We start from the raw sequence: 20,514 nt of genomic DNA, 5'->3' as shown, positions 1-20,514 counted from the left end.
CAATGGATTGGCTGGATCAAAGGGCAGGCAATCTTTAAAGAAAGGAAAGTTTCTTGATGCCTTCTGGGATAACAATAATTCTATTTCTATTCCTCTTTAGGTTTTACAAAATATTTCTGCCCCACTCCAAAGAATTCCTGGAGATGGCTAGTATAAGTATTAATGCCCACTTTTGACACATGAGGGAACTGAAGTCTTGGAGAAGTAGTTGGTTAGCCATGGTTACACAGAGAATTAAACTCCTGGCATACCTTGCAGCCTCTTTGGAGGTCCTTAACTGTGTCTGAAAGCTAAGACTGGGAATCAGTCACTTCTAAAAATACATGACATTTACTAGTTGGGGAATCTTGAGCAAATTATATCCTCTCTCTCAACCTTGGTTTCATCATCTAGAAAATGAAGTGGTTTTAACAAAGGGGTTTAAATTCTCTTACTGGACCCTTCTAGTTCTTATTTACAGTGAGCTAAGTATGAAAGAGACTTTACTCATAATGAAACAGCCCCAGCCATTTCTTAGTGGCTTACTCTTAGTCAAGAGACAATTGAGTAATGGCTTGAATGTGCTGAAGTTTTGAGATCTGGGTCTGAATCTTGTTTCTGAGCCTAACTGTCCATATGAACATGGGCAACATGGGATGATAATTCCTCCACCTCAGAGTATTGTTGTGAGACTCAAGCAAGTTAATGGGATGTAGAAAAAATATGCAAACTTTTAGGTCGTATATGCAAGCTATTATTAATCTATTTGGTTATAGCTTTAAAATCTGAACTCTTGCTCAGTAACTATTTTGCATTTCACATTTAGTCTAGATCTTCCTTTCCACCCTTATTATATGTTACTCCCCTCCAACCTCCTCATGGTCTGGCTTTCTTTCTATTTCTTCAATACAATATTATATAGCCAAATTCTATGCCTTTCCCCCTACTGTTCTCCTCTACTGTTCCCCCCCTGCCTAGAAAGCATTCTCTTCTCATTCCCACCTCTAAGAATACCTAGGTTATTTCCAAACTCAGCTCAAGACTTTTTTGAGCCCCTTAGTGGTTAGTGCCTCCTCCAAAATATTTATAATTAACATATTCTCCTTAAATGAACTTTAGGAAGGGGCAGATAGGTAGCACAATGGATAATGCACCAGGCCTGGATTCAGGAAGACACAAGTTCAAATCCAGACTCAAATGCTTACTAGCTGTGTGACCCTGGCAAGTCACTTAAACTTGATTGCCTCAGGTTCCCCAACTGTAAAATGAGTTGGAGAGGGAAATGGCAAACCAGTCCAGTATCTCTTCCATGTGGAAAAACTGGTGCAAATACACTTTTGATGAAATTGTGAATTAACACAACCCTTCTGGCAAACAATTTGGAACTATGCCCCCAAAATCATCAAACTGTGTATACCTTTTGACCCAGAAATCCCACTACTGTGTCAGTATTCCAGATGTCAAAGATAAGGGGAAAATACCCATTTATACAAAAATATTTATAGCAGTTCTTTTTGTGGTGACAAAGAACTAGGACCTAAAGGGATGTCCATCAATTAGAGAATGATTAAACAAGTTGTGGTATATGATTGTAATGGAATACTATTATGCCATAAGAAATAATGAACAAGATGATAAAAAAAACCTAGGAAAAACTCATATAAAATGATACAAAGTAAAGTGAGCAGAACCAGAACATTGTACACAGTAATAGCAATAAAATACAATTTTGAACTGTAAATAACTATTATCAAAAATTTACGGATCCAGGACAACTCCAAGGGACTCATGATGTAAAAGGCCATCCGCTGCTATACAAGGAACTGATAAGTCTGAATAAAGATTGAAGCATGCTATTTTTCACTTTATTTTTTCTATGAATTTTCTCATGTCAGAGATGTGTCTTCTTTCATATTATATATGTGTGTATACATATATGTATATACATATATATATATATATAGTATTGTACACATTACAACCTGTATCATATTACCTACCACCTTAGAGAAAAGAAAGGAGAGGGAGAGGAGAGAGAGCTCATATAACAAAATGTTAGAAAATTATTTTTTAAAAAACTCTTACCTTCCATCTTAGAATCAGTGCTGTTTATTGGTTCTAAGACAGCAGAATGGTACCAACTAGGTGTTAAGCAACTTGCCCAGGGTCACACAGCCAGGAAGAGATTGAGGCCATATTTAAACCCAGGACCTCTCATCCCTAGACCTGGTTCTTAAACAATTGAGCCACTTAGCTGCACTCAGAAAAGGATCATTAAAAATTGAACCAAGATGTAATCTGTAAAAAACATAAATAAAATTAAAATGTAATTGAGAAATATATCACAAAATAGATAAAAATACAACTGATCATAGATAATGTTAATGTGTGGTTTTCTAAATCAATATGCACTCACAAGAATCATTATATACTATTTAATGTTCTCTTCCTTTTCTATTTGAATTTGACACCACTACCATATTATATATATAATAAATATTATATATATAAGCCATATTATACATATTATATACTTGGTATTGCCTAAACTTAAAACACTGAATTCAAGTATATGCAATTGTCATTATCAATAAATAAATAGATAGATAGATAGTTAGATAGATAGATAACAAATAAATAAATAAAGCAGGAAATTTTTAAAATAAAAAGTTTTATTGTCATGTTAAATCCATGCCATTTCCCAAAGAGGGGTAAAGTCTCATAGTAGTTCACTTGATCATGCTCATTCTCCTCTGAGAATCATTATTTTGCACCAAACATTAACTCCTGCATCAGTCTTTGTCCAGAGGACTGTCTTTTGACTCTTTTTGTATCCCCATAGTTTAGCACAGTGCCTGACACATAGTAGGTGCTTAACAAATCTTTATTGTCTGCCTGATGTCACCTAAACCAGGGCTGCCTATGAAACATTATACTTATTATAGGACACTGAATTTGAAGTCAGAAGTCGTGGGTTCAAATCTTAAAACCATTCTGTTACTCACTGTGGATCTTTGGGCAAGTCACTCTCCTTCCTAGCCACAGGTTGTTCATCTGTAAAAATTTCCTCAAGAAATTTATAATTTAAATGTAAGGGGAGTTGGTACTCTAAATAATGAGATTCTTTCCAATAATCAATGATAGACATACTACTGGGGAAAAATGGATTCATACAGTGACATTCTTGGTCTAAATAAAACCAAAAAGTAAAATGGAAGTTTCAGCTAAATGGCAGGATAGTTCATATGTTCACATGGTAAAAGCAAATAAAGGAATTGATGGAAATGGTTTTTATTGCATATCTGCAGGCAACAAGAAACATAATTATTGGCATAATTGGTCATTTTTATTGCAGTGCTCATGGTACACATTGGCCAAAAAAAAAAAAAAGACTACCATGACAATAATTGCAGCAGATGTCCAACTGTTTTAGAAAATTGAGAAATTCTACATAAAATTCAATGAGACCTTCCAAATTAAATCCTATATTATAACACCTGGTAGCTTCAATGCAAAGGTAAAAATAGGACAATGAAAACTATGTTGGAAAAACATACCAGTAATAATCAATGAAGAAGACAAAAACCCATGAACTTTACCAACTTTATGCTTCTAGCACAGTGTCAGTTACATCCATGCTAAATGTTCTATTATCCAGCTAGCCAGTCATCATGAATACTTTATTTGATAACAGAATCAGAAGTCAATGAACTCCAAATACTTTCAAAATAATTCTATTTTAATAAATGGGAAAATAACTGTTTTAATAGACAAATGATTCATTAGTGATGAGGATATCATTCTTGAATTAACTGTTAGTTATTGTTGTTCAATAGTTTTAGTCATGTTCAACTCTTCATGATCCCATTTGGGGTTTCTTGGCAAAGATACTGGAGTAGTTTGCCATTTCCTTCTCATTTTACAGATGAGGAAACTGAGGGAAATAATATTAAATAACATGCCCAGAGGTCCATAATAAGTGTCTGGGGCCAAATTTGAATTCAAGAAGATGAGTCTTCCTGGCTCTAAGCCCACTTCTCTATCCACTGTGCCATCTAGGTGGCCCTAACTGTTAATTATATGTATAGTTATATATAGTTAAACTACCAACTTGTAGGAACAAATAATAAAATTAACACAAAGTTAGAAAGGAAAAAAAGAATAAAAATGAGGAAAAAAGAAATTGTGTACAATTAGAACAATTCCAATCCGATTTACTTAAATAAGTTATCAGTGATGAAAACTTATTTACAAACTGAAGAAATGATAGACTGGTTACAATAATTTCCTGAGAAGTTCAACCAATGTAGATAAAATGCCATAATGGGGAGATAAAAAGAACCTTAAAAGTGTTTTAGTCAGCAAACACTCAATTTAGTGGTCAGTAGGAATGATATGGCAACCAAGAGCAACACCAGTTTAGAATGCAAATTCATTTGTAAAATCTTGTAGGAAAAGCTGATAAAAATGTAGGAGCTGACAACTATGAGCCTATATACCTGAACAAAGAGTTTGTTGCTGACTTGTAGGTAAAGTGGAGCCAACACACAACTGACAAGAAGTAGGGGCAGAAAAGGAATGGGCAGCTTTCAGAGATTTGGTGTATAGCACCACTTTTACTCATCTTAGACAGGGTACCACTAACAAACATCAGGTTTGATTTGATGAAAATGATGGGGAAATTCAGAAGCTACTAAATAATGAGAACTCCACAGGGTTTACCAGCAGAATAGTTCATCCATCTCTAAGAAGACAGTGTTTAATGCCATCCAAAAGTAAAATTCATGTGAAGCTTAGAGAGATATAGGACTCTTGCCTCAATAAGAAAGTAGATAAAATTCAATTTTATGTTGATAGTAGCCCTGAAGTTTACTAATGTGTTAAAGACCTTTGGTTCTTCTCAATTACTCTGTGCTAACGGAGCCATACTGATCAGTGATGAGGACATCCTGGAGAGATGGGCTGAACACTTTTATAGTATTCAGACCATCATCAACCAATGCTGAAGTCATTGATCATATGTCTCAAGTTTAAGTCAGTCCTTCTCTATCCAAACTTCCAACTGAAGAAGTTTTGAATGCCATTGGGCTCCTCTTCTGTGGATCAGAGAGCTAGAAAGTGCCAAAGCCAAAATTCGAACTCACTCCTTTTCAGTGTTTTCTTACTATACCACAATACCCCCAGCTCAGTCAGTAATTTCATGAGTGACCTTAGGGCAGTAATGATGAACCTTTTAGAGGAGCAGGTGATATCCTCAGACATGAGTGGAGAGGGGGGAGGGAACACATGACTCTGCATCCATCTGACTAGCAACAAACTCTGGTGAACTCTTTGCTGGGTATGCAAACAGAGAGGGCTCTGAATGTCTCCTCTGATATGTGCCACAGGTTTGCAACCACAGCCTTAGAGGGTCATTTCATTTCTCTGAGTCCAGGGTTCTTCCCACCGTATTACATTAAGCCATATATTCTTGTTGCTATCTGAGGTCAGGGTTTCATGTGGAGGTCCTGGGTCAGTACTTCCTTGAGTAGTTTGGTAGAGAACTCTGCAACCATCTTTCTCCCCAAACTACTTAGTGGACTTAAAGTCTACTCCAAGGAGGAAGAAGCACTCACAAGGAGAAGCTCTCATACAGCCTTTAGTTAATGCCAATTGCCTCTAGAACTACTTAGTAAGTATGAAGTATATGAAACAACCCAGGAAAGAAGCAAGAATTAAGCCATAGCTCTAACCACCTCTGATAGGCCAAGGGACATCTTTGACTACAAGTGAGGCAGCATGATTTAATAGGAAGAGCACTGTTTTTGAAGTAAAAAGACTTGGGTCTGAATCCCATCTCTGCTTATTTCAACTTATGCATCCTAGGCTGTTACTTTCTTCTGGACCTCATTCTTTCATCTATGGCTTGAGAAGGTGACATTTAAGGTGCCTTCTAGTTCTAAATTCTATGGTCCTAGGATAATTCAAGATAATGTGATGCATTGGATTAAGTCCTGATTTGGGCACTGGAAGACATGGTTTCAAGTCCATGCTTGGAAATCATTGGATCATAAACTAAAAAGGGACTTGAAGATCACTTCAGAGATGGGATAACTTGTCCAAAATCAGTTATGAGCCAAATGTGGCCTTGAGCAAGTCACTTCCCCAATATGGATAGATTCCCCCAAATTCCTCTATTTTTCTAACATAAAATGAGGACATTGGATTAGAAGCACTCTACAGTTCCTAAGAGCTTGGGTTCTATGACTGCAGGAGGAAAATCTTATGACTTTATATGATTGCCTTGCACAATGAGTAAAATAAAATTAAAAGATTAGAAGAAACCAGGGGTGTGCACTGAATTCTCTTTAAAAATGGAGCAATGATAAGCCTGTAATATTTACAGAATGATGAATTGAAGGTGACTAATTCCTCTCTTCCATATCATAGCCTGTACATGGGTCCTAGTTCTGAGATAAAGACATTTGCTATGGTGTGTCAAAGAGATAGCTCTGTTAGGAACTCCCTACATCCCCAAGCCAATAAAAAGGGTAGAAGCTCTGATAGGTGAGCCACTTTCAATCTCAGAAGTTTCCTGCAGCCAACATGAGGACTTGTGTGAGTATTAATACTGCTTTAAATACTACTAAAATGGTTAGAAACCTTGAAATACAAAACTGAAAAGAAGCTCAGAGGGGATCTCTTTATTCAATGTGTTGGGAAACACAACACCAGATTTACAGTTAAAGAGTTAGAAGTCTCCCAGGGTTGCATTCTGGTATTGAATTTCATGATGGGTTGAAATCATAGCCATTATAATGTTAGACATACAACTGAAGTGGGGGAACATGATAGCTGTCTTGAGGTATTTACAGGCCTGTCATGTAGAGGAGAGCTAAAGATTTGCTCTGTCTGGCTCTAGAAGTGAGAACTAAAAGCAAAGAGGAAAATGTAATAATCAGCAAAACTTCCTAACAATTAAACTGTCCTAAAATGGCAGAAGCAGGGTTAAGAAAAGGGGCTCTTCCTGGGGGAAGAAGTTCCCATCCTTTACAGTCTTCAAGCAGAAGGTAGATGAGCAATTATATGGTATATTATAGTGGAGATTCTTTTTCATGTATGGGCTGGACCACATGGTGACTGAAGTCTCTTATGGTTTTCAAAATCTATCTGTGGCCTTTCATTAGTATTTAGTTGTATTTGGAAATGCCATAAGAAAAGACCAAATAGAAATGAATATTGGGGGAAATATTTGAGATGGTTTTTGAGAAAAAATTATTTTGTACCACAATTTCTTTTTTGTGTTTTTTTTTTGGTGGGGATAGGGAAGGTTTAGAAATTTCACTGAAAAAGATGGTCCAAAAGAGAAAGGAGGGCTAATAATTGGTGGACAACCGTAGGCTCTACTGATGCCTTCGAAATATCAGGAAAAAGTGAAAAGGGCATTATATTCACCTCCAGAGTGTTATGAACCTCCTGTGGCAAACTCTTGAAAGGTCATAAAAAAGAATTGTATTAGATGGGCAGACATAGGGGGACTGTAATCTCCAAAATTGGAGGGGACATCCAAACTGCTAAGATTAGAGATCCATCTAAAAAATTAGGATTCCTACCATACATCAGTCTGCATTGTAAATTCAGGTTTAGTTTTAGGAAAATAATATGGAATTTTCCCCTACCAACTTGGGGGAATCATTTATTATTGAATGGGATAATTATTGGGCAGGTAATCAGTAAATCATGGCAGATTTTATTGGTGTATAATGATGTCATAACACAGCTTTTTAGTACCAAGATTTGTTTATTAGATAAGTCGAACCACATCCCCCAATGTATCACTCTTTATTTTGTTTTTTGTGGTAGTGGTGGGCATAAGGGTTCAGAATGAATTCATGAAATGTAGATATCTCATAGGATCATAAATTGAGAAATAGAAGAGAACTTCAAGTTCACTCAGTCAGTAAGGGGGACCATGAAGAACTGAGTTCAAATGTGAACCTGGATAAGTCATTTAATCCCTTTCAACCTCAGTTGCACATCTTTAAAATGGGAAGAATAATACAAATCTACCTCAGAGGGTTGTTATGAGGAACAAATGAAATCACATATGTACAGTGCTTCGTAATTTAATTGCAACATAATTTCTGAGATATTATTATTCAAATCCCCTCATTTTACAGGTAAGAGGACTGAGGTTTAGAGAGGTAAAATTATTCCCCCAAGGTCACAGAGGTAAAAACAGCAAGGCTAACATTTGAACCCAGCTCCTGAGTCCAAAGCCAAGGTTCTTTCCATTTGTACCCTGTTAGAGGGTCTTCCTGGTATGAAACTTGAACTTCCCAACCTTCATGCAAATCAGAAATTCTTCTGACATTTAATCTTAAAGAATTGCCAGAGGCCACTTAAAAGTTATATGTCACAGGGAGTAGCTGGGTGGCTAAGTGGATTGAGAGCCAGGCCTAGACATGGGAGGTCTTGGGTTCAAATCTGACCTCAGACACTTCCCAGCTGTGTGACCTTGGACAAGTCACTTAACCCCCATTGCCTAGCCCTTACCACTCCTGCCTTGGAGCCAATACACAGTATTGACTCCAGGACAGAAGGTAAGGGTTTAAAAAAAAAGCTATATGTCAGAATAAGGCTTTGATCCCAAATCCTTTTAACTGCAGAGCCAACCACTACATCATTTTACCTCTTACCACAAAAAGACTGAAGATAAATGGATTTTTTTAAAGGTTTAAGTGAATTCAGATAATGGAGTAAAACTAGAAAAACTGAGGCTTTATGCAGAACACCCTCTTAAACTTTGAAATAGATATCAAGAAGAGAAATCTATCCATGGTGGATCTATCAAAGACAGAATCATGGGCTAGAAGAACCATAGGCCTGACTCTATGTGCTTATTCTGACATTCTGCCTATTAGAAATAAGAGGCTGACAACCTCTAGCAGAGAAATACGTTCTATCTTCCTCCCTCTATCCCTTTCATAGTGTCAGAGTAGAAAGTTAAAATGGAAAATACATCCAAGGGAAAATTCAGCACTCTAAAGAAAGACTGAGAACAAATGAATGAAGTCTTTATTAACCTCTTACTATATGCAAAGCATTGTGCCAAATGCTGGGGATACAAATATCAAAGTAAGACTGGCTCTTTCTTAAGATACTCACATTCTGATGGGGGAGATAACGCATCTGAAAGGTTTTGCCTACAAGGTCCCATGGTGTTTAGGAACAGGAGCAAAGTAAATCTCAGTGTTCCTTTTTTAACATTATTTCCCCTGATAAAACTATAACTATTTGACAAAAATCAAAGCATTTTCTTTTTTGTAATAATATTTCATTTTCCCCACATAAATGTAAAAATAATTTTTAACATTCATTTTTAAAAATGTTTTGAGTTCCAAATTCTCTCCTTCCTTTCCACCTCCCTCCCTCACTTCCTCTCTCACTCCTGCCTCCCTGAGACAGTAAGCAATCTGATATCGATTTTACATGTACAATCATATAAAACATTCAAAGAGTTTTCTTGACATGAACTTTCTTTTCCGGATCTTCTAAAGAGGTGACTGTAGCACCCACAGGAGCAATAGTTTGGCAGCACCTCCACAGTGGTCACTCTCTGGGGTGATGGCTGCAGACATTGGGCTAGAAGCATCATTATTCCAAAAGCTCTGGAGTTCAAAGTTCTGGGCTGTCTCCATTTGGGTCTGAGGGGAAATGGGGGTCAAGTTGGTTGTGGTTTGACATACCTCATACATACTGTTTCCTGTGCTTCCCTCAGAAAATAGAGAATAGGTTCCTGGAATATCTATGCAAACACAATGCTATTTCTAGGGCCTCTGTTTCTGAAGATGCCACATTTTGCCACAAAATTAGATGGATTTGATGAAACTGCCTATAACTTCCACCTAGAATAAATGTGAATCTCTATTTTTCAGATGTTCCTTCTGGCAGTGCTAGCCATCTTTTGTACTCAAACTCATGGATATGAGGTAAGTAAACTGGCCATTAAAAAAAAAAAGAAAGGAAAACATCCTTATCTTCTGTCTTAGAATCAATACTAAGTATAGGTTCCAAGGCAGATGAATGAGTAGTAAGGGCTAGGCAATTGGGGTTAGGTGACTTGCCCAGGGTCACATAGCTAGTCTGTGTCTGAGGTCAGATTTGAACCCAAGGCCTCCTGACTCCCAACTTGGCTCTCTATCCACTGAGCCACCTAGTTGTCTATACTAGCCAATCTTAACATTAATACACATCAGTCCAATTCGATAAACATGCATGTTTTATAGCTAACTATGGTCCAGGCACTGGATTAGGGGCTGAAGTAGAAAAACAAAAATTAAACAGTCTTTGAATGCAAAGAGGTTATATTCTGCTAGGGAGAAAGAAAACATACGAATATAAGAAGATTCAAAATAAATGCAAATTAATTGAGAGTAGGACTAACAGCTGGGGAATTAGGAAACACTTCTTCTAGGAGGTGGTACTTGAGTTGCCACTCCAACGGAGCCAGGGATTCCGACCAGCAGAGATGGGGAAGCCAATCTCAATATTAACCATGTCCAAATTAGTTAGACTGATCCATCACTGAAGGTTTAGTAAGTGCTTAAAATGTGCCAGGCATTGTGCTAAGCACTGAGGAATACATTGAAAATCAAAAATGTGGCCCTTGTCCACAGGAGGTTTACAATCTTATAGGGGAAACAATGGGTAAATAACTAGGCCCATACAAGATTATTTTAGATGGAAGGCTCTGGGGAGTGGGGAGGCGAGAGAGGTCAGAGAAAGGAAGACCAGGAAAGGCCTGTGGCAGAAGATAAGATTTTAATTTTATTGAGTATCCAAAGAAGTCAAGGAAGGCAGGACAAGGGTCTCTATATCTCCTAATGCGATGTATTATTAACCACCAAGCTAATAACTGCAGACTTTTCAGTTTGAAGTTGGACCTGCCGAGAGCTTCTGCTGGTGATCTGGTTGTCACACATGCAGGAAAAGAATCATTGCAAGCCTTCCTTTGAGTCACTTTTAAATTGGCCTAATCTGATCATGAGCTCGCACTCAGGAGTTTATTCTCTGTGCTTTGAAGATTGATGTTTTGGTTTATGGTTGGTGTTGGTGTTGGTGCTTTTCAGTCCCTTTCTTTCCCCTTTAAATATTTATAATACAAAGACATTAAGTATAATTTTTTTGTATCTTAAATCCAGGTTTTTAACTACTTGAATCCTGCCAATAATGGTGGCCCAGCCCAGGAAACAGTACAAATTGAAAATGAGAAAAATATCGCCATCATCAACGTCAATGCAGGGAAGTGCTCTTCCACCACAATCTTTGACTACAAACATGTAAGTTATATATAAGGACCCACTTTCTCAGCCCCAGCAATGGGTTCAATAACAGAAAATATCACAGAATATTGAACTGAAAGAGACCGTAATGACCATCTCATCCATCCTCCTTGTTTTACAAGTGAGGAAATTGAGTCCCAAAGAAAAGAAGTGACTTGCAAAAGTTCATATAGTAACTAGGCTGTGATTCAAATCCATTTCCACTGACTGTAACCACAGTGAATTTATCATGCATGCTATAGGCTACCCATTTCAATTGATCATTTACAAAGAAGTAAATGATATCTGCCAAGTAAATAAATTGTGGTTACCTATATAATATAAATTATAATAATACCTAGGACAGCTAGGTGGTGCAATGGATAGAATACCAAGCATAGAATCAGGAAGACTTCATCTTCCAGAGTTCAAATCTGACCTTGGACACTTACTACCTGCGTGACCCTGAGCAAGTCACTTAACTCTGTTTGCCTCAGTCTGTAAAATGATCAGGAGAAGGAAATCTATAAAATGATCAGCAAAGGAAATAGCAAACCTCTCTATTATCCTTGTCAAGAAAACTCTACAGGGAGTCATGAAGAGTCAGATGCAACTGAAATGACTAAACAACAACAACATAATAATAGAAAGTAAATGCTTGCCCCAAATTTGAATAGCCAACAAACAGGATTTGAACTCACATTTGACTCAAAATTCAAAATCCAAAATTCTTTTCACCATCATACCTCACAAGCAGAATTGAAACTTGTAATTTTCACACCCAAAGCAAGTGGCTCCAAATGAATTTGGACAAAAAACACAAAACAGAGCCTCAATCCAGTTGGGGCAGTGGAAACCCTGAGAAACCACAAGATGGTTATTGGGTATAAGAATAAACAGAGCCTCTGCCAAAAACTGTAAGAAAAATGAGAGCCAGTAGCTGTAACAACCAAATGTTAAGGATGGAGGGGAGATAGAGAGTCTATATGGGCGAGACTCTCTTCCAGCTCCCCCCTCCTGCCAAATATGCACTGCTGAGAACTAGAGGGGGCGTCACCCCAAAACTATGTGACCTAGATGATCATGCCACCCCACAGGAGTTGGGGGCAAAGCTTCCCTATAAGATGAGGTATGGAGGACCCCAATCCAATTATGAATGAGGGCAGAGTTCACACAAGCCTCCCCCAAGGTCAGTCAACTTCACAGTGGGTAGTCTGGCTTCAAGATGGAGGCAGCCATACCAAGCTGTGATTCCCCTCCCCCTCGTCTCTCAGGCACTCTGGAACGCTATCTAATGAATGGCTTTTATTAATATTAATATAGGGATTGGGAAAAGGGGTGATGGGCAGAGGAATTTGGGGGTGCCCTCTTCTCTATTTCTATGAGGTCTGTCACTCAGGTGGGAACCTTTGGGGTTCCCACTCCTAAGCATCTCCCCTCGGCCTTTCTCCTTCAGTTTCTATTTCTATTTCCTATTTCTATCCTTTTCTATAATTGCAAGTCAAACCAGAATGGGTCTCTCAGCAAGGCTGGGTAGTGGGAGGAGTCTAAGAGATCACTCCCAAAATGGATTCCAGACACTTAGCTACTCTATGGTTAAGTCTTGCTGGGTGAGATGCAATGGAATCTTTGATCAGGGAATCAGGGTTTCAATGTCCAAAGAAAGATCCTCAGGAAGCCCACAGGACTGGATCCCAGCTGGGATATCCTCCTCCCTCTCTCCAGTCCTCAGCCGGAAGCCCCCTCCTCCTTCTTCCTCCTCCGGAGAATTACCCAGAATTTCCTCTGGCCTTAACTGTCACCAACTGTCACCAACTGTCACCAACTGTCACCAACTGTCACCAACTGTCTGTCACTCCTTCTCTGGCTCCTTCTGTCCCATCCCCCTTTGCACAAATCCCTTTCTTACATGGGGAAGCCACCATGCAGGGAAGCAGATATATGGAAATTTCCTTTTTTAATTAGTTCTTCTTGCTAACCAGATGCGAAATTCCATTGCTGATGAGCAGCAAATATAGTCTGTACTCTTTAAATTTGGGGCCCCCAGGGACAAAACCTCAACCTCCCCATCCTCATTATATGTGTGTTCATAAATCAGTTTTCTCTGAGTCTAGAACAAAGAATGCTATAACCCAACTCTTCTCTACCCCTAGGGTTATATTGCTTCCAGGTTACTTTCTAGGAGAGCCTGCTATATAATGAAGATGAACCATGAAAGTATCCCTGCTCTGGATCAACTCCGAAGATATGTTTATGAGAGACAGGTGATTATTTTTCTTTTATCCAATTTTAAAAGCTGCCATCTACATAATATTCAAAGAATTTTGTGTATATTACCTCCTTTGACCCTGAAAGCAATCCCATGAAATAGGTACCATAAGTACCTATTAAAATTTATGCTCATCTCACAAATGAACAAACAGGTTCTGAAGAGGTTTGAGGCATATATCCACAGTCACATAGCTAGCAACTGTGGAAGTGAGGATTCAAACCCAGGTCCAGTGATCTTTTCACAGTACCTCGCCACCTCTAAGAGTCTCGCATATTATCATTTCTATAGTCAGTGCCCAATAAAAGTGAACAGCAGGAATAATTTCTGCACAGAAACATTCCTGGTAATTATAGAGAATTTTACAGCTAGAAGAGATGGCAATAAAAACAAGCATTTCCTGAGTATCTCTTACATGTAGGGACAGTTCTGGGAAAGAGGGAGAATTTAGGCAAAACTTGGTCTTTGCCCTCATCAAACTTAAGAGGATGGAAGATGCTCTCTGTGCTTAGGAGGTCTTACCCTCATGAAACAATGAAGTAAGAAATAAATGCAGTGAATATACACATAGTGAATATAATATACTATATTATGTTGTTAATGTATTAAAGATATATTTTTTAATGTTCTATGGATTCCAAAGGGAGAAGACTCATTATTTTTCTTCCATTTTTACCTAGGCACTGCAAAACATGTTTTCTCCCAAATATTCCTGGGTGAAATACAACCCCATACAGTCCCTGCTCACTGATATTGATTGGTTCCTGTTTGGCTCACCCATAGAGAAGCTTTGCAAACATGTGCCCCTGTACAAGGGTGAAGTGGTTAAAGAGAACCGTGAGTATACTGTGGGAAACCTTTGGAGTGATCTTGGAATTTTCTTCCACATAGGAGCATCCCAGCTTAGAGAGGAAGGGGAAGAAAGAACAAACACGACCCCCAGGTCTTTGGGAAAACTGGAGAAATTCTTCTTCCTACCCTAGTCTATCTGCTTCTGAGGAAGCTGTGTAATCCTGCCTAGGGTAGCAAGGACTAGGCAGGGAAATGAGGAAGAGGAGCAATAAATGAGAGATTCTACCCCGGCACCTAGCACGGTACCTGGCACATGATAGGCACTTAATAAATGTTTATTGACCCACAAATATTATTTTTCAAAATATAAATATAAATAGAGTCTTGATTGATGAATTTGCTAACTGTTCATTTTGAAGAAATGTTCCATCCTTGGTCAAAACACTGGGTTTTGTGGAATCAGCAGTATACTAGGAGTTACGATACCTAGATTCTGCTATTCATTAGTGTATCTGTGGGTGAGTCACTTCTCTAACATCATTATTAAATTTTTAGTTATCTAATATGATTATCAGCTTATTAAATAAGTGAAAAGTAATTATTAAATTAACACCATTTATCAAATGGGTAGATATATTTAGGAACTGTACTTTATAAACTGTAAAAGACTAAAAAATGTGCCAGATGACAAAAGCCTTTTTTTCTGGGACTAGATTGTAGTAATCATTTGCTTCTTTCTCTTCCTTCTTTTAGCTGGTGCTAAGGGTTGTGCCAAGGTTGGTCTCCTGGGCATTCTCCATATTGGCATTTGCGCAGACCTCCACCTTTAAGCATCGTCCTATTAGAGCCGTCATTCAGAGGAGGTACCCTTGGATTTCATGATTCTACTCTTGTAACCAAATAGTGGCATCATAGTGCTCTCTCTTACCCTCTGATGGTGATTGAAAGAGAGAAATATGTACCTCAGCAATAAAATTTGTTTTATTTTAAAATGTTTGATGGGTTTTTTTTTTCTTCACCATAAAAACTGAAGAGAAAGGCAGTTCTTCTTCACATTTTCTTGGCCAAAGATGACTATAACCATTGTATGAGAGGTTTCCTTCTGGGAGGAAAGGCCTACGTACAATTAGATAGAATTTTTACTTCTCTGGCTTATTGCTTTCACTTAGATAACTTGGGAGTTATGGTACTTCCCACTGCCAGGGTGTCGTGATCAACTAAAGCAACCTTGCAAGCACACATATTCTCAAGGTTCAAAACAGGAAGTTTATTTAAAATCACAGAATCACAGAATGTGAGAATTAGAAGGGCCTTTGGCTGCCCTCCAGCCAGTTCTGTATCTATATGATAGTATTACCATCCAATTCATATCTTCCCATATTTTCCTCAAGATTACTAGGAAATATTCATCAAAAAGTTTGCTAAAATCTTAGGTAAGGGGGAAGCTAGGTGGCTCAGTGGATAGAAAGTCAGGCCTAGGGACAGGAAATCCTCTGTTCATCATGGCCTCAGACTCTTTCTAGCTGTGTGACTCTGGGCAATTCACTCAACTCCCATTGCCTAGCCCTTACCACTCTTCTACCTTAAAACCAATGCATAATATTAATTCTAAAATAAAAGGTAAGAGTTAAAAAAAACTTAAGTAAATTATATCCACAGTATTCCTCTCAACTACTAGTTAAATAATTGCTGTCCCTCCCCACCCCAAAAAATGAAATAAGGTTAGTTGTAGGTGGCCTATTCTTAATGAAGTCATTCTGGCCCTTTGTAAACAATGCTTTCCTTTCTAGATAGTCATCTCTTTAATCCATTCTAGAATTTCCCCAACAAAGTCAAGCTTACTTTGTTTTCTTCCCTCTTTTTGAACATTTCAAAAATAAATTCCAAAACCCCAGTCACCCGTCTTTATTTACCATCTTTCAGTTGGCGGGCAAAGCTAGGTTTCAAATCTACTCACGTTTGAGAGATTTGGAGTTAGAAAAAGTGGTTTTTGTTCAAAAGTAGATTTGGGCCTACAAAGCCTATTTAACAGTGATGGCCAACTTGGAAAATCTGAGTCTAGTTGTTATATTCTACCTAGCAACTGGGCCACCCGATCAGAAGACAACATCATTTCTGAGGGGAAGAATTCTTACAGGGCCAGATTTAAAGAATAAATTTTCTTGTTTTGAGGCTCGTGGAACCACGAAGCTGCACAAGGTTATTGTTATCATGGGGATTTGGGCTAGCATATACCAAGCATACTTTTGTGTTACAATGTGCTGTTAGTGGTAATACCGGATTTTATTTATTTTCTAATTAATTTATATGGGATAGTAGAATGGTTACAAATAGAAACAGGGAAAACATTGTCGTATCTACCTGTGATAGTGGCTTTGGCATACTCAATGAAGAAGATCTTTTGTGCTGGGAAAAAGTTTATGGGCACACTGTTTGGGAACAAACTGGCAAACAAGAATGAGGCTGAATTAATGATACAGATTTTAGCTCTGAAGAAGGAATGGCAAAGATGGAGACCAAATTAGAGCAAGTGACTGGGGAATTAGAGGACATAAAGAACAATAAGGCAAAACAACGAGACACCCAAGTGAAAAAAAAAATGATCAAAGTGTTTAGGAACATAGTAATGGTGGGGTGTCAGTGCTTCCACTGTGTGATGTAACAAGTCTTCATCCAGAAGCAGGCATAATTCACATGAAAACAAACAAACCCTTTCAAACTGCAGACCTAGACCATCTGAAGAAGAGAATGCCTAGGTTTTTTTTGACAAGCCTCTGCATTGCATAAAGGAGTTTAGGTTGGCAATAAGATTGTTTGACCCCAATTTTGAGGACATTGAGTTGCTTCCATCTGAGCTTTTCACTAAAAGGGAAAAGGATCAGTTTGTGAAGGAGACCAGAGACAACCCAGGTCTTACTTCATGGCCAGAGGAAGCTGATCATTTAGAGTTATCAAACCCAGACAATCTGAAGTTTTGGGGGCAATCTAGGAATGCCCTGATAGAGGCAATGAAGATTCACAGTGAGAGACCAGATGCCTGGGGGAAATTTGAAAAGCTGAAGCAAGACGCAGGAGAGAATTTGTCTACATTTCTTGACACGGTCATAGAAATGGGAGAGAACTTATTGGGGTTCACTGATTTATCTGAGAACAACTTGAAACATATAAGGAAGCAGTTTGTCAAGGGGAGTTGTTTGCTAGTTCAAAATTATTTCAAGTTCATTTGTCCTGGATGGGACGCTCTTGGTTTGGAGGAATTGAGTTAAGGACACAGTTAAAAGAGACTAACCAAAAGCTCAGACAATGAAATACAGCAAGTCAAGACAATGGCCACTTTGCAAGCTTGTCAGCCTAGACAACAGTATATACAAAGACAAAAAAACGCAAGCAAAATGTTTCTTGTGCAAGAACTAAGAAGTGTCTCAGAACTAAGAAGATCCGAATTCAAGTCCTACCTCTAAAAAGTACTGTTGGTGACCCTGGGCAAATCACTTAACATCTTAATGTAGCAGGCATCTTGTGGAAACCATTATTTACAGATAAGCTTCCTTTACCAGTGAAATCACAGATCTATATTCCTAACATGTTTCTTAAACAAAATACAGTGCTCTTTTCACTATTAACTCTAATTCTCTCTGCTAACAATGTGCAATGCTAAACAAAGAACTAATTACAATTGTTGCCATATCTGTAACTACTCTGATATCTCAAGAAGACAAAGATCAACTTCATTTTAACTCTGGAGGGAAAAGAAGGTTGCAACACTTGCTTAAAATCATTTTATTGAAATCAAGAATTTAGTCTACAAGGTACAGGCAGAATTGTTTCTCCCTTGGGAAGCAAAGAACCATGGTTCCTTAGCAAATCAGCAGGAGCTCCAACTCTCCAGTAACTGAAAATGGTGTTCATCAGAGACCTGGGATCTCCCCACAGATGGCAATGCCAAAACTGAATATGTTGGCAAAAATTCGTGCTTTGAAGCAAGATTGGGGATTCAGTCCTGGGGCACTTCCTTTAAGGAGAAAGAGACTCGAGTTAAGAGAGGAAACCACATCAGTACCAAATACCTGCCAATTAAATGAGCTGCAGATTACATGAAAGGCAATTCAGTGTATTGTATAGAGTCCAAAAAAGTTAAGTTATTTCTCCAATAAATACTGGTCATGTGATTCTAGAAAATCATTTAACCTCCATATGCTTCAGACAGTTGCCTAGGATTATAAATTACAGGTGTGTTTCAATTCCAGGAACATCATACATCAATGATCCTCAAACATTTTGGTCTCAGGATCCCTTTACAATTTAAAAAATTTTTGAGGATCCCCCTGCAAGAGCATTTATGTTGGCTATGTCTATTACTGTTTCCCATGTTAGAAATTAAAATGGTTTAGTATTATTAACAAAATAGTTTTGACTTTGTGGGCCTCTTGAAAGGGTCTTTGGGTTGGCCAGTGTTCATTGGACTAGGTTTTGATAAACACTGCCCTATACACATAAAAATTATAAGTCTAGGCCAATGTGTTACATAATTAGACATTGTGCCAGACTTGTGGCTATTTTTTAAGGATTATGGAATTAGAATTGGGAACTCCAGTGGGAAAATTTTGAATGAGGTAAAATTTTTCAGGGCAACTAGGAGGTACAGGGCTTGAAATCAGAAAGATCAGAGTTCAAATCTAGCCTCAAACACTTATTAGCTGTGTGACCCTAAGCAAATCACTTAACCCTTTTTTGCCTCCATTTCCTCATCTATGAAATGAGCAAGAAAAGAAAATGGCAAACCACTCCAGTATCTTTGCTAAGAAAACTCCAAATGAGGTCACAAAGAGTCAATCAGACATGACTGAACTGACTAAAGAACAACAAAAATGGTGTTCTGATTGGACAAGTCCCAGAATCAAGAATCCTCAGAACCAGTAGTTATGTGACTATCAGAGTTTAAATACCTACATGTTGTTTTTTTGCCTATTTCCAATAAACTCTTCAGCCATTGTAGGTGGTTTGCCAAATAATTTCTTTCCCTGAACTTCCAAAAACATTGATCACCTGTCTTGACACAAGAGAAATTGACTCACCCTCAGCCCGTTGCTGTGCAAAGTAGGTGGGAACCCCTCTACACAGATCACTGATAGGCTTTCCATATTGAGCAACGTTCTTAACCCGAGTGGGTAAAACCACATAGGTGGCACCTTTTGAGGAGGCATCATGCCTGGGTAACTGGAAGCAAATAGGATTTAAGAGTTAGTTTTGGACAGAGACTGATACACTGTGGTACAATCAAACAAAATGGACTTCTCTATTAGCAGCAATGCAAGGATGCAGAGCAAGGCTGAGGGGCTTATGAGAAAGAAAACTAGCTACATTCAGAGGAAGAACTGTGGGAGGAGAAACACAGAAGAAAAACAACTGCTTGAACACATGGGCTGATGGGAATATTATTGGGGATGTAGACATTAAACGATAACTCTAGTCCAACTATAAATAATATGGAATTGGGTCTTAATCAATGATACATGTAAAACACAGTGGAATTGTGCATCAGCTAAGGGGGACTAGGGGGACTTGGGGGAGAGGGAAAGAACATGAAATATGTAACTAGGGGAAAATATTCAAAATAAAAATTTTTTAAAAAGTTAGTTTTGGAAAAGACCTTACTGATAGAGCACATATCCTTCATTTCACAGTCCTTCATTTCACAGATGGGCAAACTGAGTCCCAGAAAAAGAAAGGGGCTAACCCAAGGTCACACAGCAGCAGGATTATGGGCTCATAGGATCTGGAGCTAGAAAAAACTTCGGAGCCCATTTGATTCATCTTCTCATTTTTACATAGAAGGAAAATGGGATCTAGAGTGATTACATGACTTGCCCAAGATCATAGAGGTAGTAAGCATCCAAGGCAAGATTTGAACTCTGCTGAATCTGGAAAAGTTGCATAAAGGAAAAATCCATCAATGGATGGACTCTTTACAAGCAGTGGGGAGACTAAAACTGGATTTTGGTTGACCTTGATTCAGACTATAGAGCACAAACTAAGACACCAAACCTTCATATATGACTAGAGTTACAAAAATGTTGCGTGGTTTTTAAAATAATTTAGCAGCAGTATTCTAAAAGTAGGCTGTGATCCCAGACTACCTGTCTCTACGTCTCTCTCATTGCTTCTTTGTGT

At 38.2% G+C, this 20,514-nt stretch overlaps 2 protein-coding genes across 2 annotated transcripts in view; one reads left to right on the top strand and one right to left on the bottom strand.

Annotated features, from left to right (window-relative positions):
- The first annotated feature begins 9,896 nt into the window (after positions 1 to 9,896).
- On the top strand, positions 9,897 to 15,173 carry GKN2 (gastrokine 2). The gene is made up of 5 exons (XM_044660902.1): positions 9,897 to 9,950; positions 11,163 to 11,300; positions 13,436 to 13,546; positions 14,232 to 14,388; positions 15,097 to 15,173. The coding sequence occupies exons 1-5, from the start codon at positions 9,897 to 9,899 to the stop codon at positions 15,171 to 15,173; spliced, it is 537 nt and encodes a 178-aa protein (XP_044516837.1).
- Positions 15,174 to 18,251: 3,078 nt separating this feature from the next.
- Positions 18,252 to 20,514, bottom strand: part of LOC123233440 (gastrokine-3-like) — a 38,737-nt gene continuing 36,474 nt past the window's right edge. Inside the window, exons 6-7 of the mRNA XM_044659550.1 lie at positions 19,419 to 19,560; positions 18,252 to 18,355 (exon numbers count right to left, since the gene is read on the bottom strand). Of these exons, the coding sequence (XP_044515485.1) occupies positions 18,252 to 18,355; positions 19,419 to 19,560 (246 nt within the window). The remainder of the gene's footprint in view (positions 18,356 to 19,418; positions 19,561 to 20,514) is intronic.

The sequence above is a fragment of the Gracilinanus agilis genome, chromosome 2 (assembly GCF_016433145.1).
Source record: "Gracilinanus agilis isolate LMUSP501 chromosome 2, AgileGrace, whole genome shotgun sequence".
Lineage (NCBI taxonomy): Eukaryota > Metazoa > Chordata > Mammalia > Didelphimorphia > Didelphidae > Gracilinanus > Gracilinanus agilis.
Note: the sequence above shows the minus strand (reverse complement) of the source record. Positions and strands in the feature narration are given on the sequence as shown.

What these genes read in the sequence shown, in the direction of transcription:
- GKN2 (XM_044660902.1), top strand. Translation starts at nt 9,897, where the DNA reads ATGTTCCTTCTGGCAGTGCTAGCCATCTTTTGTACTCAAACTCATGGA. An exon ending in CTCAAACTCATGGATATGAG is followed by an intron (nt 9,951 to 11,162) that starts GTAAGTAAACTG and finishes TCTTAAATCCAG; the next exon opens with GTTTTTAACTACTTGAATCC. An exon ending in GATATGTTTATGAGAGACAG is followed by an intron (nt 13,547 to 14,231) that starts GTGATTATTTTT and finishes ATTTTTACCTAG; the next exon opens with GCACTGCAAAACATGTTTTC.